The sequence below is a fragment of the Cricetulus griseus genome, chromosome 2, assembly GCF_003668045.3.
Source record: "Cricetulus griseus strain 17A/GY chromosome 2, alternate assembly CriGri-PICRH-1.0, whole genome shotgun sequence".
NCBI lineage: Eukaryota > Metazoa > Chordata > Mammalia > Rodentia > Cricetidae > Cricetulus > Cricetulus griseus.
In genome coordinates this window covers 83,318,657-83,346,222 of record NC_048595.1, presented here as the reverse complement: position 1 = coordinate 83,346,222, position 27,566 = coordinate 83,318,657, and the positions used below count along the sequence as shown (strand labels likewise).

The following is a 27,566-nucleotide window of genomic DNA, read 5'->3' as shown; positions in this document are numbered from 1 at the left end:
ACTGTCAGTATCGCTGGAGCTTTCCTTCGAAACTAAATTTGGCTCTCTGAGGTTTCCGTCTATTCTCCCATCGTGCCCTGCGCCGCTGCTAGGCAACGGGGGGGCATGGTGCCTAGCATGGAAGGTGAAGGCATAGACTGAGCCTGTGGGACCACACTCCGACGGCCGAGATGGGCGTGGCCTCGCCGGAGGAGGTGGGCGTGACCCTTGGGCTAGGTGGGCGTGACCCCTTGGGCTAGGTGGGCGTGACCCCTTGGGCAAAGGTGGGCGTGGCCAAAGCCTCGGAGCATTTTCTCTCTCTCTGCATTGTCCCTAGAGGTGCAGAACAGAGCACTATTTGGAATCTGCTTGTATCCCGCGGAATCTCGGACTGACACTTGAATCCTTCACTTTTTTTTTTTTTTTTCTTTTTGGCTCGGAACTCAGTGGAGATTTTCTTCCAGTTTTGCTGCATGTAAATTTACCGATGTCCATCTTTAATCTTATTCCCCTCACAACTTGAGATAATCGTATTAAAGATAAACTTTATCTAAATCTTTTTTTTTAATGCCAACTATTTTATTAGGACAGCTGCAATGCTGCCGATATCGAGAGACGCCTGATGAAACTTCGGGGCTCAGTTTGGAATGCTCCGGTACTGAAAGGGCGAGAAGCATCGGATTGTAAGAATGCATCATATTCTCGTTCTCATTAAAAAAAAAACAACCCATGTTAAAGTTGTATTTTTTAATTCATTAAGTGATTCTTCGTACATATTCCCCATTAAAGTCATTACAGGATTTTACATTTTCAATAGTGTTTTAAGGTATATAATTTTCATATCAAGTACAGAAAAAATTCTTCATGAGAAACTAATGTTTTCTCTCGCCCCCCCCTCTGTGAGTGTGTGTGTGTGTGTATGTGTGTCTTCCTCTCTTTTTTCTTACAACATGTTCCAAGACTTGTTTTCCTACTTTTCATGGAGACGTAATTACAAAGACATATTTCTCTATTGGGAGAAAAAAAAAAAACCAAACAAACAAAAACCTCAACCTACCAAGGCAGGTAGAATGATGAATGGTCTTGGTGGAAAGAACTCTACACTTAAAACAGGCCTGGTTTAAAGAAGTCATAAGCCTTAGTTCCAGCCACTACTTAGCTGGAACTGGTGCTGTCAGAAATTTTGATGTAGGAGAAAAGCCAAAAATCTGAACATTATGGACCATTTCATTTTCAAGATGTTCAAAATGCCTGCCAAGCTAAATAAGTCATAGGCCAGGTGCAACCCAGGCCAATAGTTTCCTATTTCTGATTTAAACTATAAGCTGTTTAGAACAGGGATCAGAGATGGCTCAGTGGGAAAAGACACTTTGTACCAAGACTGAGGACCTGAGCAGTCTTTGGACTTAGGAAAGAATGAGCTCCTGTTGACCCTCACATGTGTACCATGGCACCTGTGGCCACAAAATAGACGACTAAAATGCAATTATATGTTAAAAGGAATAAGGTAGTTGTAGGGACTATGTAACATTTTTAAAAGGCGGATTGATAATATTTATTTTGGGGATAATTTTATTTGTGTGTGCATAATGTATGTACTTATATGTGCATATAATGGATATTCACATGCTCTGCTGGAATGGAGGTCAGAAGACTACCTTGAGTGTTGGTCTTTGCTTTCTACCTTAAGACAGGATCTCTTTTTTGCTGTTTACACCATCATATGCCAGGCTAGTTAGCATATAAGCTTCAAGGGATTCTCTAGTCTCTGCTTTCTTTCTTTTTTTTTTTTTAAAGATTTTATTTATTATGTATATAACATTCTGCTTCCATGTTTATCTGTACACCAGAAGAGGGCACCAGATCTCGTAAGGGATGGTTGTGAGCCACCATATGGATGCTGGAATTGAACTCAGGTCCTCTGGAAGAGCAGCCAGTACTCTTAACCTCTGAGCCATCTCTCCAGCCCTAGTCTCTGCTTTCTATTTTACAGTAGGAGCAATGGGATTACAGATGTGCTACTGTGCCTGGCTCTGTATGGGTTCTGGGCATTTGAACTCAGGAACTCAGGTCCTCATGCTTTGTCCTTCAAGAGTTTTAGCTACTGAGGCATCTCCCTAGCCTGATAACATTCATCAATGACTTGTTATATGTCAAAAACTTATGCCTTATTTGATGCTTTTACCATTTTTCTTTTCTTTCTTTCTTTTCGGTTTTTCAAGACTTTCTATGGCTTTGGAGCCTATCCTGACACTCGATCTGTAGAACAGGCTGGCCTCCAACTCATAGAGATCCGCCTGCCTTAAAGGTGTGTGCCACCACCGCCCGGCTTTATTTAAGACAGGGTTTCTCTGTGTATCTCTGGCTGTCCTGGAACTCGCTCTGTAGACCATTCTGTCTTCAAACTCACAGAGATCCACCTGTCTCTGTCTTCCGGTTTTGGGATTAAAGGCGTGTGCCACCATGCCTGGCGATGCTTCTACAATTTTTACAAAAATAAAAAAGTTCTGAAATCATAATATAATTACATCATTCCCCCTTCCGTTTCCTCTCTCAAAACTTCCCATGTAGCCCCCTTTCTGTTTTAAATTCATGACCTTCTTTCCTTTGTTTTATGTCTATACAAATATGTGTATGTATGCTTTTACAATGTAAAAAATAATTTTATTTTTTGAGATCATAAAATCATAAAATCATTTTCTCCTTCCTTTTCCTTTCTCCATACCCTTTCATGCAAGTTCCCCTTCTCTTTTTCTTTGTTGCTACACACATGTGTGTGTTTGTGTGTGTGTGTGTGTGTGTATATATATATATATATATATAATATATATATATATATATATGCATACACACAACCCCTTATACACACATAAATACCATCTGCTCAGTCTGAATAATTTATTTGTATGTTTTCAGGGCTAACCATTTGGTATTGAATAACCAATTGGTATGATCTTCCCTGGGTAGACTATTTCTTCAGATTTCATCATTCCTTAGTTGCCTGTGGTTCACTGTCAAGGGCTGAGGCCTCATGAGTTTTCCTTCTTCTCTGTTAGCATGCCTATTGGTGGTGTTCTTGTTCAGCTCATGTTTAGGCAGTCATGTTGGTGGGACTTCATGAGTATAGCTTCTGTGTATCAGGTTTTCTTTTTTGGGCCACCAACCAACTCCCAAGTCATGACACAGAGACTCCTTATTAGTTATGCTTGGCCTCCTTAGGCTCATTTCGAGACAGGGTTTCTCTGTATAGCTTTGGAGCCTGTCCTGGAACTAGCTCTTGTAGATCAGGCTGGTCTTGAACTCACAAAGACCAGTCTGCCTCTGCCTCCCAAGTTCTGGGATTAAAGGCTTGTACCACCACTGCCTGTCCTGTCCTCTAGCTAGCTCTTTTAACTTAACCTGTTTCTTTTACCTTTTGCCTTGGGGCTTTTTTTTTTTTTTAACCTTTCTTCCTTCTGTATATCTTACTTTCACTGCTTCTCCTATCTGGTGGCTGCCTGGCTTTTGGCCCTGGGCATGTCCCTCTCTTTCTCCCTCATTCTTCTTCTCCTCTTTAGATTTCTCTTTCTATTTATTCTCTCTGCCCACCAGCCCCACCTATTCCTCTACTGTCTAACTATCGGCCATTCAGTTTTTTATTACCAATCAGGTGCTTTAGGCAGGCAAGGTGAAATAAATGCAATACATCTTTACATAATTAAACAAAGGCAGCACAAACAAGTGTAACACACCTTTACACAGTTAAAGTAATATTCTGTAGAATAAACACATGTAACACATCTTTGCCCAGTTAAAATAATATTTCACAACACTTCTGACATTTCTTCTTGTTTGTTTGTTTTGGAGACAGGGTTTCTCTGTGTAACAGCTCTGGCTGTCCTAGAACTCACTTTGTTGTATAGGGATTGTGTTGTAGATGTACCAGGGCTCTATAACTCCTCATTTTGATTGGATTTGGTTTTCAGTAATGCAAAGAGAAGTTTCCTTAATGAGGGGGTGAGAACCACACTTACCTGTGGGTATAAGGACATATATTTAGAGTATAAATTAGGGATTATGCTGGTTTAGTAAATTGGTAGTTGTAGGTTTTCCTCCACGATTCATAACTTTCCTAGACCTAAGGACTTGACAAGGCTTCCAGTACCAGGCATGTTTTCCCACTTGCTAAGCAGGTCTTAAGTCTCATTAGAGAGCTGTTGGTTACCACCAAGGTCTGCATGCCTCTATTTCACCCTTAGAGTCGTGGTGCCATGATGATCATGGATGTGCTCATGGGCATCACTGATGGTTTCTCTGATAATCCTTAGGGAGGAAGTTTTCAGGTTAATCTGAGCCATGTGTTTGAAGTGTATTATGTCTTCAGTAATAGAGACTTACCTTCCACCTTTGGGGGCAACCAAGGACAATAGCAATAGCCTATAATGCTTTGGGAGTCGCGTGGACAACCCTGACCAACAACTAAAAAGAGGGATTCTCATACCTAGTGTGGTTTTTTGGTTGATGGTCTATGGATCTTAGAGGGAGTACTCTTAGCCCAGATGGGTAAATTTCACTTAAATTCTTTGTCTATTTATATACTGACTTACATGAAATATAGCTATTTTTAGGTAGATAGTTAAAAGTATTCCTTCTGGGCATGGTGGCGTGCACCTTTAATCCCAGCACTCAGGAGGCAAAGGCAGACAGATCTCTGTGAGTTCAAGACCAGCGTGGTCTACAGAGTGAGATCCAGGAAAGCTAGAGATACACAGAGAAACCTTGTCTGGAAAAAGGAATGATTCCTTTTGACTTTTTCAGACATTCTACTGTTATTTTATCATCCTTCCTCCTTCTATTTATCTCCCCCTTTCCTAGTCAGAGCCCCTCATTTTCCCCATTTCTTCATTCAGATCTCTTGTGCCCTGTTAGTCCCCTCTCCTTTTCTTTAATTCTTGGTATGTGTGTGGGTATGTATGTTCCTACGATGAAATTTTTAAAATTTATTTTATGTGTAGTGATGCTAGTTTGAATGTGTGTACCACGTACATGCATTATAGTATCTGTGGAGTATGTAATCCTTTGGAACTGGTTTTACAGAAGGTTGTGAGCCATCGTGTGGGTGCTAGGAATTAAACCCAAGTTTCCTGAAAGAGCAGCCAGTTCTCTTAACTGCTGAGCCAGGCCTCCAGCCCTCTTACAATCTTATGTAGGACCCCCACTATCTTTAGGAGGAAATGGCCTGAGACAGGTAAAGTTACTTGGTCAAGACCACACAGGCAGTAGATGAAAAGTTAGTGGTCTCTGAATTGACAACAGGCCATGTAATTTGCAGTCTGAGCAAAGCCATTCACCAGTAGTGATTATTATAGCATTTGTTTTTTCAAGACAGGGTTTGAATAGCCCTGGCTGTCCTGGAACTAACTGTAGACCAGGCTGACCTCGAACTCACAGAGATCTGCCTGCCTCTGCCTCCCAAGTGCTGGGATTAAAGGCGTGCACTACCACCACCCAGCTTTTTGTTTGTTTGTTTTGTTTTTATTATAGCATTTTGAAAAGTGAAGAATGCCTTCTAAAGGCTTGAGCCAGATAAATAGCACTTCTGTGACCTCATTGCTTTGAATTTTTATTGTTGGTTTCTTTTTGAGATGGGAGTCTCACTGTATAGCCTTGCCTGGCCTGAAACTTGCTATGTCGATTATGCTGGCCTTGAATTCATAGCTGCACCTGCCTCTTCCTGCTAGAATGCTGGGATTAAAGCTGTATTCCTGTCTCAACTGGTTGTAATTTTCAAAGATGGTGGAATTTTTGTAATGATAAATGAAGAGGGAAAGGAAAAGATGTTGATAATATATTTTTCAGTGTGTGTGTATGTGTAATTCATGTGTGTGTGCAGGTATGTATTGAACATACAGAATACATATACATATATATATATATATATATATATATATATATATATATATGCCAAAAGTTGACACCCAGTGTCTTCCTTCTCCACCTTATTTCTTGAAACAGGGTCTCTCACTGAACTTGGAGATGGCCAGGGCAGTTAGATTAACTGACCAACAAGTCCTATGCTTTCCCAGAACTGAGGTTATAGAAGTACAGTGCCATGACTGGATGTTGTGTGGCTGCTGCTGAGCTGAACTCAGGTCCTCAGGCTTGCACTTCCACAGCCATCAAGTCAGCTCCCAGTCCTGGTTTTTCCCAGGCTTTCTATTGCATGCATAATCTGTGTGTGTATAGAGAGAGGCCAGAGGACAACTTGCAGGAGTCAGTTCTCTCCTTCCACGTGGGTTTTGGGGATCATCAAACTCATATTGTTAGGTTTGTTGTCAAATACTTTTACTCACTGAGCCATTTCCCTGGCCCTACATTTTTTTTTTTTAATGTGGGAAGTTTTGGGGAAAGGAAAAGTAGTAGGGGAAGGGAAGGGAGAGAGAAAGAGAGGCAGACAGGGAGAGAAAAAGAGATGGGGGACAAAGACCTGCCTGTCTCTTCAGAGGAACATTGGGAAAGAGACCCTACTTTTGTTTTTTGAGACAAAGTTCCCACACTAGCTGAGGATGACTCATAATGCATTATGTAGCCTAGGCTGACTTCAAATTCCTATTAATCCTCCTACCTCAGCCTCCTAAACTGCTGGGATTACATGCATGGGCATTTGGCTCTGATATTTATTTTTGAATTATTTGAGCAATTTTTTTGTTTTTGTTTTTTGTTCTTTGAGATGACAGGGTCTCACTATGTAGACCAGGCTGACCCCAAACTCCCAAAGATTTGCCTTCTTTTGCTTACTGAGCACTAGGATTTAAGGTGTGCAACACCATGGTCAGTCTTAAGCAAGTTTTTTGATGTCTGTAAATTAATGGTAGTTCCTGAAATAGACTTGTCATTTTACAGACGAGGAGAGTGAGGCAGAATGGGAAAGTCTCAAGTCACTCAGCTGTAAATGGCCAATTAAAAAAGCTTTTGAAGATAGTCTCCCAAACTTGCCTTTTGACCTCATACTGTCTTCATACTTGCTTGTTTTTCAATACTCTATTTTTGGGTGTGACCAACATTTACTTATATGGGTTCAATAGGCAGTTTATTGTTTTGTTTCAAATTGAGATCTGGACTGCATGGCTGTATAATGTATAAAAATAATTACCCCTGGGGCTGAGAGATGGCTCAGCGGTTAAGAGCACTTCTGAAGGACCTGGGTTCAGTTCCCAGCACCCACATGGCAGCTCACACTTGTCTCTAACTCCAGGTTCAGGGCTTCTGGCATCCTTACACAGACATACATGCACGCAAAATACCAATGAACATTAAATAAAAATAAATCATTAAAAAAATAACCCTAAAGTGTGTGTCTGCTAATTTTCCAGAGGGCTAAAACATGGTAAGATTGGGTTTTGTCTTAAACCATTTATAGACATGAACTTGCCAAATGAGGATCAGTGGGATGAAACCATCTGCAACTCGGCAGTTTGTCAGCATCCACAATGCTGGTCAACTCTCCGACGGATTGAGAGGGGCCACCCTAGGATTCTGGACTCATCCAGCAAATTTCCCCGGGAAGTGGAAGGTGCGTTGGCTAGCCTCTGTTGTCTTCTTCACAAAGTCCTTATAATGTTTTCGTTTGATTCCCTTCTCCAGGCAGTAGGTTAAACGGTTTGTTCTGGTCCGCTTCTTCAGATAAACTCCCGAGACTCACCATTGTAAATATCATGGATACCTGCTTGTGGACCCCGAAGAGGGTGGTTCAGCCACAACCATCACATTTCCCTAAGGAGAGGTCTTTATTGTCGAAACCAGCCACCAGGTGTCACCGCAGGTAAGTGATCATGGAATCTTTCCTTAGCAAACTGTCTCAAAGTCCCAGGTGTGCGTTTCTCTTATTCATATAATGACTCTGAGAAGGATGGATTTAAAAGGAAATACTGAGGCTGGGGATGTAGCTCAGTGATAAGACACCTTTGCTCAGTACCTAAGAGGCTTTGAGTTTGACCCCCAGTGTTACCAAAAACAAAACAGCAAAGTGGAACATACTCAAAGTTAAGTATTAAACAGGGAGAGGAGAGTCTGAAGGAAACAGCCACATGTGTATTCCAGAAGCAGGGTAATTTAGGTCGGTATTGGTTTGCCCATGTGAAGTACCATTGCCTGGGTAGTAGAACTAACAAAATTCATTGTCACAGAATCCTGGAGGTGAGAAGTCTGAGATCAAGGAGTTAGTTATTTTTCCCTAGGCCCCTCTCCTAGAGAATGACATTCTGTTCTTCAGTCTTCTTATGTGTCTTACCCTAATCTCATAAACATACTAGCCCTACTGGATAAGGACACACCCACAGGACTTCATCTCATTTTAGTTATCTCTTTAAGGAGTCTGTCTCTAAATATAGTCACATTCTCAAGTACTGGGATTAGGAACTCAGCGAGTAAATTTTAGGTGTTGGGGCACAACTTAGCCAATAATGGGGTGACCTTATCAGTTTCTGAGGATCATCAGAGAACACATGCAGTCTGCCTTCCTTCTTTCCTTTCTTCCTTCATTTTCTCTTTCTTTTCTTTCTTCCTTCTTTCCTTATTCACCTTTTCTTCTTTCTTTCTTTCTTCTTTTCTTTTCTTTTTTTCTTTTTTTTTTTGACAATGTCTCTTCATAATCTCGGCTGTCCTGGAACTCACTAAATAAACCAGGCTAGCCTTGGGCTCACAGAGATTTATCTGTCTCTGCTTCCCAAATGCCTGGCTCATGCTGTCTTTTTATTTTTTATTTTTAGATATGAAACTACTTGTAAGCTCCTAGTGGCTTTTTTTCTTTAATCCCTTGCAAAGCCTGGCCACCCAGTTTTACTGAAACATGAAATTGCAGTTCTGTGGAAACCTCAGCTTTTAAAATTCAAAGACCTTGCTGCCCAGAGTCCAAGCACTGCCCTTGAAGTGGTTTCTTTTCTCCAGTCCATGTAAGCAATCTGGTTCTTTTTCTTAGGCTGAAGGTAGTATAGGAGAGACTAGGACTACTCTCTGATTCTCTAGGACCTGAGCCCTGAGAAAACAGCATCAACATCCAGCCAGGTACCTGGGCTGGGCCCCACATTTGCACATAGGCACACTTCTGCTCTGCCAGGTCCTATGTGCCAGTGCTGCAGAGAGCCCCCTCACTAGCCAGCTCCTGTTCCATCTGTCCCTTCTGTGTTCTCTGTCCCAGACTATTCCTGAATGACCTCCAGTGTGCTCTCCTGCCTCTTCACTAACAGTTTTCCATTAGGGACAACAGATTAAGCGTCTAGTAATAATGCTTTGCCCATCTCATCACACATTCATTCCTTCCAATCTGCTCATTCTAGAGTTATAGACTTCATACTGCTGTACTCCTCCCTAGTCATGGTCCTTGCTCTCTGATGTCAACTTTTTCTTGGAGCCCAGTTGGCTTTTCTGTTGGTGACTTGCTGTCTCTAACACTTTACCCATGCAATTTTCTCAACCTTTATAGTTTCTCTTCCCTCTGCTCTTCTTCATTAAATCCCTGTAGGCTTATGCTGCCACAAGAGGTCCTGCATTCCTGATGGACCTTACCTTAAATGTCAGTTTTCCTTGTTCAGTAGGTTCCAACCATATTGTCCTTTCTGTCTGTCACATATTCCACACTTCCCACCCACAGTTCATGCACCTACAGTTTGCTCCCTAGACTGGTGTTTTGCAACCCACCATTACTGACACTTTGGGTCAGATAGTTATTACTGGGGTCTGTGCTGTGTGTCATTGGTCATTGAGCTTCATTCCTGTCTGTACCCATTGCAAGCCGACACTACCTCATCTGATACTGTGACAACCTAAAATATACCATATGTTGCCAGATGTCCCTTGGGGGCAGAGTTGCCCATTTGAGAAAATTGCCTCAGATCTTCCTGCAGCTAATTCTTCCTTGTCATCTAGTTTGAACTTAAGAATCTCTTCTTCACAGAGGTGAGCACGTTATTTAAAATATACACCTTGACCATCATTTGATTTGTCCTCTTTTGCTTTGAATCCTGATCTGAGAAGCCTTTTATTGATTTGTTTGCCTTATTGCCACAAAACACAGCTCTCAGGTAAAAGGGAATGCAAGCTGGGCATGGTGGACCATGTTTTAATCCCAGCACTAAGGAGGCAGAGGCAGGTAGATCTCTGTGAGTTTGAAGCCAGCCTGGTCTATAGAGTGAGTTCCAGGACAGCCAGGGTTACACAGAGAAATCCTGAAAAAAAAAACAATAGCAAAAAGGAATATAAGATCATTCATTCTTTAGCCAAATAGGAATGATCATGGCCTGAAACACAGAGGTTACTTGCTACAAAGCAGGAGAGATCTCTATTATAGGTCTCAGATGCTACATGATGACATTCTTACTTAGCTGTTAGGTGGCTGACAGCTAATGAATGATATGCTAATACATCTCAAAAGGTTTCACCTGAACATTACAGCATGTTAGGTCAGACACAGAGTTGGACAACAAATGGTTATACAAGGAATGAAAGACAGCTGAGAGAATTTGGTTCTGGATCTGTAACATCTTAACTCTCCACGATCACAGTCAGTCACTCAGCTTTACAGACTCTTTAATATTGATATGACTTTGGGAGTGAGAGTGGGGACATCAGTTCACAGTCTCCCTGCATTAAAATGTCAGTGCTGGGGCTGGAGAGATGGGCTTAATGGTGCCGCCCTTCCAGAGGGCCCAGGATAGATGCCTAGTGTTCCAATTCTTCCTGTGTCTCCATCAGTGTGTGGCACAGAGTGGAAGCTCAGGTTTCTGATGAATGAGTGAATATGACCTCCTCCACTGTCAAGGTTGAGTTTTACCTCTTACCTTTCTCCCTGAGTGCTGGTTCTTCCAGCAGTGATGGTTCCTGCCATGTTTATGAATGTGTTCCCACCCTATATCCTCTTTGCTCCCCTGGATGTAAGCCCTTTTGATAGCAGGAGTCATAGCATCATTTGTTAGCTGTAACACGAGTTCTAATAGGGCTTAATAATAAAAGCCCCGAGTTAGATATAGGGGGAAATGCTGAGAGATCAGAGAAAAGGAGGAGCAAGCCAAAGCCACCTTTACCTCACTAGTTTCCCATCAGAAAAGAGACTGAGTTCCTGTTTCCTCCTGCCTACATTCCTTTCTCCGCCCAGTCATCTCACTTCCTGTCTGTCTGTACGGACCTCCAGACTTCTATGGTTAGCTAGTGGCAAGCTCCACCCTCTGATCTTCAGACAGGCTTTATTTGTACAAACAATAGATCAACACAGTTAGTCACATATGAAGCTCACAGATATGTTTTTAGTGGGGGTCACCAGACTGGGTGTTGGGGATACAACAGGGTTTTGTTTATCTCACAGAAATAAGACAGTGTCTATCCACAAAGTCTTTCATCCTAGCTGGGGAGGTAAAGACACCTCAGGGTCAGGGTTGGGGGGTGCATATCCAGTGTGGAGTGTCCTAAAAGGACTGCTGCCTGGGGTTATGGGAGCACAGGAAAGATTTCCTAATCTAGGACACTGTCATCTGCACAGGGAGCATTGATACCCAGCCCTGAAATTGTAGCAGCATATTGAAGGGGGAGGCTTGCATGTGGGAAGCTGGCAGGGAGGAAATTCCAAACTATAGGACTAACATATGCAGGGGTCTGCAAGTGAGAGGACATTCATTCTTCAAGAGTTTGGAACACAGAGCAGAAATGATGTGTGCTCAGAGGTAAGGCTGAGCTGTAGAAAATACCAGTGAAAGTAATGTCTCCATCACATGAGCCTTCATAAGTCAGGATGAGTGGACTCTTTGTTTGCATACCTCTGTATTACTCTTTTTATTTTGTTTTGGTTTTTCGAGATAGGGTTTCTCTGTGGCTTTGGAGGCTGTCCTGAACTAGCTCTTGTAGACTAGGCTGGTCTTGATCCGCCTGCCTCTGCTCCCGAGTGCTGGGTTTAAAGGCGTGCGCCACCAACGCCCGGCCTAAGATGTCTTAAAATGAGGAACAAATGATATGAAAACATTACAGGTTCTCTCTCAGGTTCTCTCTCTCTCTCTCTCCTGTGTGTGTGTGTGTGTGTGTGTGTGTGTGTGTGTGTGTGTGCTGTTTTTTTGAGACAGGGTCTTACTATGCAGCCCTGAATAGCCTTGAATCACAGAGATCTGCCTGCTTCTGCCTCCCAAGTGGTAAGATAAAAGGCATGGACTTCTGTGCCCAGCCTTAACAAACCTAAAAAAATTGTATTTACTTGATCCCCCTCCCCCCACCCCGTGTGTGTGTGTGTGTGTGTGTGTGTGTGTGTGTGTGTGTGTGTATGTGTACAAGCATGTGAGCGTGACACTGCATGTGTAGAGGTCAGGGCTGCATAGTAAGATTCTGTCTCAAAAAAACAGCACAGACACACTGTGGGGAGTCAGTTCTGTCTTTCCAGTGTGGGTGTCAGGGATCAAGGTTAGGTTGCCAGGTTTGCACAGTAAGTGCTTTTACCCTTGAGCCATCTCACTGGCCCTTAATCCACTGTTGTTTAAGGTGCTGTACTTCTTTCTCTATAGTTAGAAACAGAAGCATAGGCTATGGATTAAATTGGTTGAGATACCTAGGTATGAAGTGCAGTGTACAATGTCTGTGTAGGAGTACCTGTGTTTATTTGATTAGTATATGGGTTTTCAGAGTAAGTATTTAGGTTTTCAGAGCATGAGCTTTGTTATTCCATTCGTTTGTTTTTTCCTTTAACTCTGTTTCATGCTTGGAACTTATTTCCAGGTCTCAGAAGGCTTTACTTGACAAAGATGTGACCAGCCATTCTAGACCTCCCAAAGTAAGTCACAGTTTTAAAAATTGCTTCCTCTACCTTTTTCTTTTTGTTAGTGGGAATGTTTTGCCTTTGACATTATTCTTTCTTAAAAATTTTTATTCTCTGTGTATGGTTGTTTTGCCTGTATGTATGTCTATGTACCATGTGTGTGCCTGGTACTCCAAAGCCAGAAGAGGGCATTGGATCCCCTGGAGCTGGAGTTACAGATGGTTGTGAGCCACCACCATCTGAGTGCTGGGAATTGGATCTGGGTCTTTTTCTTTGAGCCATCTCTCCAGCCCCAGCATCATCAAATGAGGAAGATAATAGCCGTCCTTTCTGTATGCTAGACTGTCTCTGTGCTAATAGCTCCACAAATTGTCTTTAGACACATGGGAGTGATTTGTGAATGTTTGGAATAGGTAAGGATTTCTTTCTGTTCTTATATAGAACATATTCAGTTTTAAAGTAAAAATTCTCATTTCATAAACAGAGAACTTAGATTGCCGAAATGACAGGCTTAAAATGGGTCTTAAGGTCATTACATTAGTCTGATGACTCCAACTAAAAACTGTGATCCATGGTTAGACATGGATTTTATATACATGTATGAAACTGTTATAATGGAACCCATTACTTTATATGCCAGCTAACAATGTTAGATTTTGTAGTCAAAAAGAACATACAAAGAGCATAAAATAATCTTTACCTTCATCCTAGGGGAAGTATTCTGATATTTTCTGTCCTGTTTCTCTATGTCTTTTTCTTTTCTCCTCTCCCCTTTCTTGCTTTTTTGAGACATGACTTGGAACTTGTTATGTATATTAGGCTGTCCTGGAACTCACAGAAATCCCCCTGCCTCTACATTCCCAAGTCTGATCAGTGGGCAAGACTGTATTTTTGATAACTTTGAAAAAATAAGTTTGAAAAAATCTTAAACAGAATATGAACTAGATGATTCATAGGATTTCCTTGAGCCCTCGTGCTGTGTGATTGATCTCAGGGGTGGGGGAAATTAACATGTTAGCACATATGGATTTCTATAATTACAGACAGGGTGAAACTAAAGAAATGCCCAGCTGGAAGGTTTTTTTGTTTGTTTGTTTGTTTGTTTTTAAATAATTTTCGGGCTGGAGAGATGGCTCAGCAGTTAAGAACAGTGACTGTTCTTCCAGAGGTCCTGAGTTCAATTCCCAGTAACCACATGGTAGCTCACAACCATCTGTAATGAGATCTGGTGCCCTCTTCTGGCCTGTAGGCAAAATATGCAGACAGAACACTGTATACATAATAAATAAATCTTTAAATAAATACTTTTCTGAATCACCAAATGGTTTTTGGTGGCTATAACAACACTGTATTAGGTCTGAGGCCCCAACCTCCTGCTGGTGCTCAGTACCAGACCATTGACACCTTTTCTAGCTTTCAGTGTTGAATTTGAATGAGGCAAAACTTCCTTTCCCAGAAGATGTCAGAAACATGGTTGTAACCTGGGTTCCAGAAGATTCGGAGAAGATTGTGAGGTGAGCATCCTGTCTAGAACTTAGAGGCTTTGATACCCATCCTCTTTAAATTCCCTGTGGTCTTCCGCAGACCCCTTTTGTGGTCTCCTTTTTCACTCCCTCACTGTGAGCAGCCACAGGCCAAACACAGAAGGTGGTCCAGGCTTGCTTCTGCCTCTTAAGGCCCCGGAGCTCTATTGTAATGTTACTGTGAGATGCCTGCTGTGGGAATTCTGTACTTCAGATTCTACAGGGACGTAAAGAGCATATAAGACAGAGTCCAGCTTATTTACATTTGTTGTATTTGTACTTGTGTGCATGTGTGTGCCACAGCACAGGTGTAGGGGTCAGAAGACAACTTGCTGTAGTAGTTGGGCTTGGGGGCATGACTTTCCATTTTTTAAAAATGATTTATTAATTGGGGGTGGGGGCAGCATGCCAAGGTGCCCTTGTAGAAGTCAGAGGATGACTTACAAAAATCAGAGGACAACTTGTAGTAATTGGTTCTCTCCTTTCCTTTCACCTTTTGGGTCCCAGGGATCAAACTCAGGTCATCTGGCTTGGTGACAGGAATCTTTACCTGCTGAGCCATCTTGCAGTCCTCCTCCCAAAGCTAAATTTGTTTGTAAGGTTTCAGAAATAAGTGCTGGGTCCATGAGATTACTTAGCAGGTAAGGACACTTTCCACCAAGCCCAATGACCTGAGTTTGATCCCTGGTACCCACATGTTAGGTGAAAATTGTGTCCTACAAGTTGTCCTCTGATCACCACAAGAGCACTGTGGCATGTGTAGCCCCAGCCCCTGAAATACATAAACAAAACAAAACAAAACCCTTTCACTTAAAAGAAACACATTTTGGGCTTTTTTTTTTAAATTTTGTTTTTCTTCAAAAATGAGTAGAAGAGCCCTCAGTGAAACATATGAAATTTTGATCTCATTACTGAGGCCTAGGGCACCTTGTGCATAAGCAGAGAGAAAGCCCAAAGCTTGCTAACATTGACAACTGTAGGAAAGGTGTTTGGCTTTTCAATTCTTGTTAAGTGACTGAATTATAACAACAATAAAACAGCCTTCTCATTTATATCAATCTTATTTCTTTTCCACTTTCTCTTTGTGCCCAAATTGTCCGTCTTTGTGTGTGTGTGTGTGTGTGTGTGTGTGTGTGCTGTCACCAACAAGAGCTATAGAAGTTCATTTTCTTTTATGTAAAGAAATCATGGAGGTAGGTGGGCCAGGGATAGAATGGTGGTTGTATGAAAGAAATGAAATGTGCAGCTTCCCACCATCTTTCACAAATATCCTTAGTGCTTCTATTTAAAATGTCTGGGAATGAGTTCTAGTTTTTCTTATTTCAAGCTCAGTTGGAAAGAAGTCTGCTTTTTCCAGATCGCCTGAGAAGAGAAAGAAACTGGGAGAGGTGAGTTCTATGCTCTGTCCCTTATGAAATGATTCTGTAGGGTTGATGGTTTTTTCTTTTAGGTTTTCCCCACCCTGTCTCACCCCTTTTCATCTATGAACAAAATCTGTGAACGAAACCCTTTCTTTTCTTTCTTTCTTTTTTTTTTTTTAAAGATTTCATTCACTATGTATACAACACTCTGCTTCCATGCATATCTGCACACCAGAAGAGGGCATCAGATCCCATCACAGATGGTTGTGAGCCACCATGTGGTTGCTGGGAATTGAACTCAGGACCTCTGGAAGAACAGTTGGTGCTCTTAACCTCTGAGCCATCTCTCCAGCCCACAAAACCCTTTCTTTAGTAATAGCTACAGACATCTTCAGACCCCTTCCCTGTCTATGTTCTGTGGGAAGGTAAGAAACTCTTTGAAGAGAGGACAGAAGGAAGTAGTGGCTATCACGGGGGACTTCTGTCAGTTAAAAGCAAATCCCCAGTGTGATGGGATAGTTTTCCAGTGGACCAGGAGTTATTAAGATCTGGGCTCCCAACCCCAAGCCTGCCTTTCTGGTAAATGTGATCTTGTGTTTCTGGAAGTAGTTCCTGCTCCATTTCCTTCCTTGACCAACTCTCACTTTCTGTCTGGCACCTAATTGGATGGTAATTGTTAGTTTGTTCAGGGGATAAGTGAATGGCTTCTCCAGAAAAGCAAATTGATCCTGACTTGATCTCATTGGAACAGCATATTAGAAGCCCAACAAGGGAGAAACTGGGTGTCCTTCATGGAGGAGAAGGTGGGAAAAGTTGAAGTGGGTCTATGTGTTATTCTTTGTTGTTATTGCTGTCACCAAAATATCTGAGAGAGCAACTTCACAGGTGGAAAGATTTATGCTGGCTCAAGTTTTAAAGGGTTCACACGACGTAGTTGCTTGGCAGAATATTGGGATGGTAGGAGCATGTGGCATGTTCTATTCTTGGCAGACTGGATGCAAGGAGAAGGAGTGCAGGAAGAGGCTAGGGAAAGATGTAGTCTCTAGGACCATGTTTCCAGTTGCCTACTGCTGCCAGTCAGGCTCCACCTCCCCTTTACTGTGTCCCAATTAAGCCATCATATTAGGAACCCATCAAGGGATTAATCCATTCATTACATCTAGTGGCCTCATGGTCTGATTATTTCTGGAGTCCCTACAGACACACCCAGAGGGTGCTTTGCTAATCTCTTTAACATTTTTATTAGTTGTTGTTGTTGTTGTTGTTGGTGGTGGTGGTGGTGTGTGTGTGTGTGTGTGTGTGTGTGTGTGTGTAAACATATGTACCATGGTATAGATGTAGTGAGCAGAGGATAACTCTTGAGAGTTGATTCTCTTCTTCCATCATGGGTTCCAGATTGTGCCACTGTCTTAGTTGGGGCTTTTATTGCTGTGAAGAGACACCATGACCACGACAACTCTTATAAAGGAAACATTTAATTGAGGTGGCCTGCTTACAGTTTTAGAGGTTCAGTCCATTATCATCATGGCAGGGAGAATGATGGCATGCAGGCAGACGTGATACTGGAGTACCTGAGAGTCCTACTGTTATAATGTAAAAAGCAGCACCAGAGAGAAAGACTTCATATGACAGAGCTCACGTGGAGGAGTTTTTTTTACTAGGGAAAGGGAATTGGAAAAAGGGGAGGAGGAGAGGAGACCCACCTCTGGTGACAGTAGCAGCTGAAGAGAAAAGAGAGGTAGCAAGGGGAGGCAGAGAGACAGGCAGAGAAGGAGAGAGAGGGGGGAGGGAGGGAGAGAGGAAGAGGGGGAGAGAGAGAGGGAGAGAGAGAGAGAGAGAGAGAGAGAGAGAGAGAGAGAGAGACAGACAGACAGACAGACAGAGATGGGGGCAGGGCTCTTTTAAAAGGGAATGTAGTAAATGTGCACAGGTGGTGCTCTTAGTGACTACAGCTGAGGACATACCCTGTCAACCCTAAGGGCAGGCCAGTACAGATGCCTGAATACTAACACCTAGATCTTGCAGGCAAGAGGAAGTCGACTGACAGTCACACTGAGGGAAGCTTGATCAAAAGAGACCTCAAAGCCCGCCCCCACAGTGATACACTTCCTCCAACAAGGCCATACCTCCTAATAGTGCCATTCTTTTGGGGGCCATTGTCTTTCAAACCACCAGTTGTTACTGTGTGTGTGTGTGTGTGTGTGTGTGTGTGTGTGTGTGTGTGTGTGTGTGTGTGTGTGTGTGTTTCTGTGTGCCTGCGTGCACATGTGTGTAAACATATGTATCATGGTATGGATTTAGTGATCAGAGGATAATGCTTGAGAGTTGATTCCCTCCTTCTATCATGGGTTCCAGATTGTGCAGCAAGTGTCTTTACCCACTGAGCCCTGTCACCTGCTGCACTAGTGGTTTTTTTTTTTTTAATTTTATTTACTTATATTTTATGGATGAGTTCTCTGCATGTATAACTGCATTCCTGAAGAGGGCATAAGATCTTATTATAGATGGTTGTGAGCCACCATGTGCTTGCTGGAAATTGAGCTTAGGACATCTGGAAGAGCAGCCAATGGTCATAACCCCTGAGCCATCTCTCCTACCTCACCTCAGTGGTTTTTTTGTTTTTGTTTTTAATTCAATCAAATTGACACTCACAGTCTGGAAACAAGGGGCTTCACTCATCGGGGTGGAATATTGGTGGGAAGAAGCAGACTTGATGAGAATGCTTCAGAGAGTCCCTTGCACTGTTTTTCTTCCAGAAAACCAAGCCATCTCTATATTTCTCTGGAAGACAGTATGCAGTGACACACTCGAGAAGTCCAGGGGTGATTGTACCTCCTCCTTCCCCGGTGCACTTACTTGACCAGTTAGGTTCTGACGCCATACCTTTATGGGCCCAATTCAGCATGCTTCCCCAGGATCTCTTGAAGGAGTGGTGAGTATCATGAAGTCAGTGGGGACAGCCAGAGCCCTGCTTTTTACTGGAATTGAAAAAGGTGACAGGGAGCAAGCTGAGACCCCACTTGTTTGGATTACTAACAGGCAGGGTGACAGTCATCATCACCATCATTCATCAAGCACTGACCTGCTACTAGGCTCCCGGTTAAGCATATTGTGTAGACTCTCATTTGAACTCCTGTTCTCCTTTTTCTCCCCCATAGATTAATTATGGACATTTGTCTATTTGGGAGGCAGAACAGTGCATGTGGTTTGCAGTGTGACCACCTTTGAATTGCATATTGAAACTGGCTTTGTGAATTATTGGTAACTTACATAGCTCATTTCTGCCTAGTTTTTCTCATCTGCAAAAATGAGGAGGATGATAATATCTCACCTTGGGGTGCTGTAAATTTTAGTGGTCTAAAGCATAGGAGTCTGGCATAGAGTTAGCCCTTAATAGACTCAGTTGTGGTCATTATAGTTGGGTGGGAAAGGCTCAAGCAAGCCTTTCCAGAGCTAAAGTGGAAATTTCTCTAGATTTGAGCCCCTTTCTTCTTTCTTTTGAGTCCCACTCTCTGGGGGGAGCTGACTGGAAAGTTTGCTGACTATTTGGGTGTCTCTGTCCCTGTTAGCATTTTGGCACATGAGAAAGCCATGACTTATCCTAAGGTGAAGATAGAGTTGACACAGAATCGTCCCCTGAGAAAGACCCGACCCGACAGCGCTCTTTCTTCTAAGATGTATCTAACTGTACACCGCCTCACCCTGCAAGTAAGAACCATGGTGCCTCAGAGAAGGCCTACAAGGAGGTCAACCCCATCTGTCATCCAGACAGGAAGAATTAGTTATTTGTCCATTCTTTATTCTGCCTGACACTCTGAATCCAGGCCTTGCAAGCCGAGGGCTGGATTGTATGGATGTAAAAGCCAGTATAGGGGAAGGGGCAAGGGGAGGAACACCTCTGGGTTTTCTGGACTCTGGTTGCAACTCCTTTCCCTTCTTCCTTGGACCTTGGTACAAGCCACTGACAAATGTGCTTCTCAAAATGTGTTTATAGTGTTTATAGACTAGGTGAATACATGTGCTTGGGGTAAAGAAAGACCCACACATGAGCTTTTTGTTAATTTTTTTTTTCTGGCAGAGACCATCATTGCGGTTCCCTGAACATCTGAGGAAGCTGCAGCACGACCTGAAGAGAGACGAAGGATCTGGGCCTGGACCTTTACGTACCAGGCACGACCTGAAGAGAGGTGAAGGATCTGGGCCTGGACCTTTACGTACCAGGCACGACCTGAAGAGAGGTGAAGGATCTGGGCCTGGACCTTTACGTACCAGGCGCGACCTGAAGAGAGGCGAAGGAGCTGGGCCTGGACCTTTAGGTACCATCCTCCCCTCTGCCACCACATAGTTCTCTCATGGTCCCTGTTCAGGTGTATTTCTTGCCACAGTCACATGGAGAACTTAGGAGACTCCAGTTTCAGAGCAGCTTCTTGCTTAGTCCTGTCCAGGGAAGGAGAGTCACCATAGTGGGGCAGGTCACAGTAGGTAGCCTAGCAGAAGGTATGGACTCCTGGTGGGGGAGAGAACTGAGCTGGCCTCTCTGGTTACCAGGTTTCAGGAAGCAGCAGCAGCAGGAGCAGCAGGAGCAGCAGGAGCAGCAGAGGAAGGTGAAAACCTCTATTCCGAAACAGGTAGTGAGGGCAGCCTCTTGGGTATGGGTACAGTGAGGGCTGGGAAGGGGTAGCTGAGAAGATGGGTTCCCCATGTCTGTTGGTTGTGGTTATGACATTACTATCTGGCTGCCATTTTAAGTTCTTTCTTTTTGTAAAAGTTTTCTTTGTTTCCATAAGTCCTAATTCAGTTCCTTCTTATGTAGTTTCAGGAGGTGCAGAAGAAAGAGAAGATTTATGTGCAGAGTTATGTGCAGGGCCAGTTAAGTATGTATAAGTCGACATTTATCACACACACACACACACACACACACACACACACACACACACACACACACACACACACACGATTAGTCAAGTGATGGCATCCCAGGATGTAGCTAAGGGCAGTAGTCAAACTTGCTCTTGTCATTTTAGAACGTGCCTTTGTCAAGCATTTAGAATTGTTCTGGAAATGCTCAGTCTGGCTGGCTGGTCTACCCTGAAGTCATTCTTGAACTAAATAGTTACTGACCAAGCAGGTTAGGCTACATGTCTGCTGCCCACAGGCATTTGAGAGACAACTGATTCATAGCTGTATTTTCTTCAGGTCTTCCTTTAAAAAGCTTAGAGTGAGAAGCAGGTGTAGTGATACATGCCTCTACCAGTACATCACAGGCTGAGGTGGGATGGTTGGAAGTTTGAGGGTTTCATAGACAGATCCTGTCTCTCAAGAGTCCTCTGGTTTCCCCACCAAAATCTGGGCTCAGCGGGCAGTCACACATTGTATCAACAGTAGCCAGTACTCAACAGGCAGCCTTTTTTGACTGGTATTCATGTTGAAATGCAGAACAGTACCTCTCTTTTTGGAGCTCTGATCTCATACGATTGAGGGAAACATGGAACGCTTCCTGGCTGACATTTGTCAGCTGAATGCAAAGTAGGAAAGTCCAAGGAAGACTCTTCCAGAATCTTGCAAGATTGTGTGTGCTGCATTGCTCAGACTGTGTATTGCTGGTTTTACTCTGTAAACAACAAATTCTGAGAATTCATTTTGCAATCTGGGGTCCTGAGAGGGCTCAGGTGAGATGTCCCTGAGAAGGATGCTGTCCTCTTGCTTTGCTTCACATCCCACTGTTCTCTGGTATCGGCATTATCCATTAGCCTGAAGGTCTACAAAGGGTCTCGACTTTATGTAGGTAGTAGAGGAGGCTGAGGCCCAGGGTAGGAGGAGATTTGTCCCAGGTGAGTTCATATCCAGGATGATCACTCCCACAAGTATCTCTGGTACCTTCTGTGCTTCTTCCTGATGCTCTCCCAACAAGAGCTTCTTTGCTTGGGTGACTGGAATGCCTCTCTGAGTTATGGTCTCAGAGCAGTGGCCTGTCCTCCCTGAGTTGAGATGGGCTTTACAGAAAAGATGATTGGTGAATTGGATCTCAAACATGTGTGGGGTTCCTGATGTGGGAATAGAGTTTCTGGAATTGGGAGTGGCCTGTGAAAAGGCATCTTGCTTAGTGTAACAGCTTAGTGTGGCTGAGAGGGTTTAAGGGAGAGCATGGAGAGAGGGGCCTACATAGACTCTCTAAACCTATGTTTGTTTGCCCTTTATGTCCCAGGTCAGTAGGTCCATCCTGACTGCACACTGAAGCCAACTGAGAAGCTTTTAAAACTTAACACCCAGCCTGAACCCCGCATGTTTTAGATCAGTATTTCTGGAATCAGGGACCAATGTCTGTTAAAACTGTCTAGTGTTGCTAGTGTGAAGCTTGGGTGAGAGAAGCAGTGCTCATGAAAACAACAGAAGTGCTCTATTTTAGCAGAGTACTTGGAAGCTGTTTGACTAGAGAGGGCTGAGAAAGAGAGGATGGGTGCATTAAGGATGTGGGTGGGAAAACATCGTGTGTAAAAGACACACCCTAGGGCCTGTATTCAGAAACTACCATGGGTCTGTTGGAGGTATCACCAGAGGAGGACAAGTGACATTCTCAAACAGGGGTAGTAATGGATGGAGACAAAGTTAGCAGCTTCCTGATTCCTTTTTGAGACAAGTTCTCACTGTGTAGCCCAAGCTGGCCTGGAACTCAGGTTGACCTCAGACTCTTGATCCTTCTTTCTTTACTTTTGTGTACTGGGATGACAGGAGTGCACTGCCATGCCCATCTTAGAGATCCAGTTTCTTTTGCTGCTGATAATTTCAGGGATCCACTTTGTACCTCTTTGAGGAATCCTGCGTTGCTCTGTGTCTGTCTGTCTGTCTGTCTGTCTGTCTGTCTTTCTGTCTGTCTTTCTGTCTGTCTCTTTCAGTGACCAGTTTTGAATGCAAGTTACATATACTATTGCTTTCTTCCTGCATTTTTCAATTGTTCCTCCCTGGTGTGTTACGATAAATCTTTCCACCAAAAGCCAACTGAGCCCCACCGCCACGTGTGAGCTTTACGCCAGTTGCCTGCCTGAGTTAGGGCCCAAATGAATACACAAAAACTTGTATTAGGTTCAAAGCTGCTTGGCCAATGACTAGGACTTCTCATCTGCTAGCTCAGTCTTAACTATCATAAACCTATATATTTTATAAGACTTATCTTATCAGACGCCTTATTGGCGTCCCTCCTTGCCGGTGGATCACATTGTGCCGCTGGAGCAAGAGCGGAGGGGAAAAGAGACACACTTCCTGTTTCCTCGCTTAGATATGAGTCTCCTTGTCATGTCACTTCCTGCCTGGATCATCACTTCTCTACTACATTTCCCAGAATCCTCTTTGACTCTTAGTCCTTGCTAACTTCCTGTCTCATTGGCCAAAAGTATTTTATTCAACAATCAATAAGATAAACATACACAGTACATTCCCCATCACTGGTGTTTGCTCTTTCCTTTCCTATGTGGTGAGACTTGGTTTTTTGTTTTAGATGTTTCTTTGATCAGCTTTAGCCTGGTAATGATACCTTGCTGGGACAAGTGTCCACATGAACAATTGTGCCATTAGCTTTTATCTGCTCTACTTATTCAACATAGAGGACACAATTCTTCTTGAAAACCTGGACTGCTTTGCCACTTTGATGACGTTTGAGATGCTCTCCTACAACATGAACTTTATTGTCCTTTAATGGGCATATTGTCCAGATAGCTCTTTGGAAAGAGGGGAAGACGTGACATTCCCCTGAGTATGCAAAGGTGCATTGAAATGCCTTTTATGGTTCCTTCTTCAGTCAGAAGTCATAAGGGACTGGGCTTCATTTGGTGCCTGCCTCTCCAGCAATGACCACAAAGAGGCCTGGGGTTCTCTTTTTATATTTGAATTTTGTTTTATGTTTATGGGTGTTTTGCATGTGTATCTGTGGACCATATGCATTTGGTGCCCAAGGAAGCCAGAAGAAGACTTCTGATCCCCTGGGACTAGAGTTTTTGATGGTTGTGAGCTTCATTGTGTATTCTGGGATGTGAACCTGGGTCCTCTGGAAGAGCAGCCGGTCCTCTTAACCACTGAGCCATCTCTCCAGCCCTCTTCCCGCTTTTTTTGAGGCAGGGTCTCACTGTGTTGTCCCAGCTGTGTTGGAACTCGATTTGTAGATCAGGCTGGCCTGGAACGCACAGGGATCCACCTGCCTCTGCCTCTGAGTGCTGTGTGCCCCACCACTGCTGGCATTGGGTCTCTTAGCATGTGCTCTACTCTCACTTTTAGTCTCTAGCAGACATGGTTACAACCTAGGAAAACAGCTCACAAACATCTCAGAAGGCTTTACATGGGGTATGCATATTTTGAAACATCACATGGAAACTCATAAATAGGTACAATATTTTTATTCATCAGTTATAAAAACAAAAAAGATACTCCTTGACAAAAATGGAATTCACCTGCCCCCAAGGCCTTATCTTGTTCTGAATAGGGGGTTCCTCTAGGGATAAACTGGAAGCCCAACAATGGGACCTGAAATGCCAGTAAGAAGAGGATTGAACCTACTTTGTGTTACCAGGTCAAAGAATCCCATCAGAAGAGCAAAGTGAGACAAAGGAGAAGCAGCAGGAAGAGGAGGAGGAAAAAACCTCTGTGAAACATGTGAGTGTGCACCGAGGTATCTGCTGGGGCAGTCTCCATAATCTCTTACTGTGTAGCAAACTATCCCAAAGTACAAGCTGAGATGATCTAGCTATTTAGTTAGTTTTTTTTTTCCCCCTTGAGACAGGATCTTGTTATGTAACCCAGGCTAGCCTAGAACTTGTTATGTAGCCCAGGATGTTATCAGACTTGATCTTCCTCCTTCAACCTCAAGAGGATTATGAACACAAGCTCACGCTACCATGCCTAGCCCATGATGTGTTGTTTCTAATAAGTCTTGTTTGACTGGACAGTCATTCTTCTCTTACTTGAGTTCCACTGGGAGGGAGCTATTAGCTAAGTTGGCTGTGTTCTTGTCTATGATTTCTCTGTATGTGATTTATTGGTGCTTATTGACAGACTAGTCACTTTCTATCTTTTAAGAAATACATTTATTTTACGTGTATGTTATTACTTGACAGAGGGAGTTTATTATGTATGTGCAGTGCCTTGCAGGGGCCACAAGAGGGCATCAGATCACTGGGAACTGGAATTGGAATTGTGGGTAGTTACTTGCTTCCTGATATGGAGGCTGGGAACTAAACATTTCTGCAAGAGCAACAGTTGCTTTTAACTGCTGAGCCATCTCTCAGGGTTTTTTTTTTTTTCCTTTTTTAATTATTATTTTTTCTATTCACTCCTTAAGTTATGAACTTAGAGCTAAAACAGTGTTACTTCTTGCACCATTGATTGGCTAAAAAAGTCATGATTTTACTCAAATTTCCAGGAGTGAAAATAGACCACATCTCTTGATGAGAGCAGTGGGCATCCATCTCTGGAGGCAGGCTTCCCTTGGTTGATTTCTGGAAATGGGGAGAAGTGGGTTCTAGCTTTATCTGGGTGGCCTGAAAGCAAAGAATGTGTGATATAGGCTTTCTTTCTTTTATTTTGTCTTGGATGTTAATTTTCCCAAGAAGAGTGTCTTTTAGAAGGTTCTTTTAGTTTGCTAAGGTGCAGACTCATGTTTCTTCTGCTTACCTTGATGAGTTTTAGGTTTCCATAGACGACTACTCAGACCTATATGACTACGACAGCTACTACACAGACTACATCTATGAAGAGAGTAAGTGGAGGAATTTTACTAAGTGCGTGCAAATGGGGAGAGCTGACCCTGTGCATGGCTGACTTTCTGGGGAGGGGCCCGGGGGTGGAGGGGTATGTGTGTGAGCACAGCCCTATGCTTTGGAGAGGTCCTAAAGAGAGCTGCTCTTTTCTAAAATGCCTCTTGTCACAGTTATTTGGGAGAAATATGCCATGGTATTAATGGTTGGATCTTCTTTTAGGTCCTGAAATATATGAGTCCATTTACAGTGACTTGGACGAGAGAATGGTGGAAATGACTTCCAGCAAAGGCAGTAGCCGGTCCGGAAATTTTGATACAACTGGCTGGAACCCTGAGCTCAAACTGCTGAGGATTCTTCAGGCCAGTGTTGAGGAAGATGAGGAGAACCGTCTTTCCAGGGCACAGAGTGAGGTGTCTCTGGATGATTAGGCTGGAGATGTCACATGGGGCGGCCTTAGCCAGAGCTGTTCTTGGTATTTGGAGGACAATGACCTCGGATGTTGGATAGAAAAGAGAGACTTTTGTTCCCTGGATTCCTCCAGCAGGACCAGGGATTAAAGGCCCTGCTTTCATTTGCTTCTTACCTCCAAAATGAGTGAGAAAAAACCCCCAATCCCACCAAATATAGGAAAGTTTTCCAGGGCCGAGTATTTCCACGATTAAACACAATTCCTTCTATCAGGAGGTAGCGGTTCTTTGTGTCTATTTTCTTGGTCCCCTTTATCTCTCTTCTGAAATCTACTTTGTAGTGGTAGGAAGTTGGATTCAGCTATGGGAACATCTACATTATACCTAACTGCTCCTCCCGTTCCCTGGAGGTGGCTTCCTTTGGTGATGGGGTCTGCACCATTATCAGGTGGTAGTCACTGAGTGGTACTCCCACCTTAGAGTTGATCTTACCTACAAATAATTCAGTGTGTCTCTAAAAAAAAAGCACTAAAACCTAAAAATTATCTTATTTCACAGAATTATTATTGATTGCTCGTTTTCACATATCCAAGCACATTCAAATTTCCATGTCTTATTAAGGTTTTTTATTTATTTTTATTTTTATTTTTTACAGTTGACTTATATTAGAATTCAAACAAAGTCCATAAGTTGCATTTTCTTAGTATGGATTAGTCTCTTGTAATTTGGACATCCCCCTCCTTTTTTCTTTCTCTTTTCCTAGAATTCATTCCATCTTTGAAGAGCTTAGCTTTCTAGTTTCTAAGAAATCTAGTCTTCAGAGAAATGTCAGTGTTCACAAAGACCCAGAATTCCAAAGTCTCAGGAGCCTTCTAACTTGGTTTTTGTATGTATTTTTCATTGTGTTTAGTCCTTAAAAAAAAAAAAACTTTTACTATTAAAAAAAAATCCCCAAAGTCTTTTAACCTGTAAAATTTGAAAATTGCATAAAAGTAAAGGGACTATAATATAGCAAAACTCTAAGTTCAGTACCTAGGGCATTGTTAAAAAAGGCTCTTGGTAAATAAAAATTAATAAGAAAGAAAGAAAGAAAGAAAGAAAGGAAAGAAAGAAAGAAAGAAAGAAAGAAAGAAAGAAAGAAAAACCCTTGGTTGGGTTGGACTACATACTTTAGAAAGACCTGCTGTTGCTTTGTTTTGATTTTCTACCTAATGTTGTTTGTCATGGAAGGAGGAGTCTGTAAGGCCAATGACAAGCATATCTTCTTTTTAAAATGCAACTCTTAACATTGTTTGATGACATCATAATGCATACCATGTATTTTGATTGTATTGACCCCTGCGTCTCCCAAGCATACATTCTTGAAGTCTTGTTTCTTTTGTTTTTGGCCACTGGTGTCTGGACCCCCAGAATTCCCTAACTAAATGGTCTCACATTTGCTTCCTTGGCCTCTGCAAGGTTCTCTCCTGAGCCTGTCATCTATGGTGCTGCTGGGTTTGAGGTGGTTACAAGATGGCTGGTTAGAGGGCATGCAGTCAGAGCTTTGGCATGGGGCATGGGGCCTGGGGCATCTGCAGGTGTAGCTGATCAGAATGGGAGATAGAGACACGAAGAATGGGTCTCAGACTTAGGCTGGTTCTTATATTGCATTGGATGTCAGGTGTGGCATCTATGATGATGGGCTTCTAGTTCATGAGAATAGACTGATTCTTAGCTATGTTTCTATTGCTGTGATAAGGCACAGTGACCAAGGCAATTCATAAAACAAAGTGTTTAGTTCACTCTCA

The 27,566-nt window shown here is 42.9% G+C and overlaps 1 protein-coding gene across 1 annotated transcript; it reads left to right on the top strand.

Moving 5' to 3' along the window:
• Positions 1-51: 51 nt before the first annotated feature.
• CUNH9orf43 (chromosome unknown C9orf43 homolog) lies at positions 52-27,220 on the top strand. The gene is made up of 15 exons (XM_027400312.2): positions 52-194; positions 566-662; positions 7,379-7,531; positions 7,642-7,780; positions 12,706-12,760; positions 14,159-14,259; positions 15,596-15,656; positions 18,386-18,561; positions 19,199-19,337; positions 19,708-19,945; positions 20,178-20,257; positions 20,443-20,503; positions 24,187-24,269; positions 25,302-25,371; positions 25,592-27,220. The coding sequence occupies exons 1-15, from the start codon at positions 171-173 to the stop codon at positions 25,798-25,800; spliced, it is 1,686 nt and encodes a 561-aa protein (XP_027256113.1). The 5' UTR covers positions 52-170; the 3' UTR covers positions 25,801-27,220.
• The last annotated feature ends 346 nt before the right edge of the window (positions 27,221-27,566 follow it).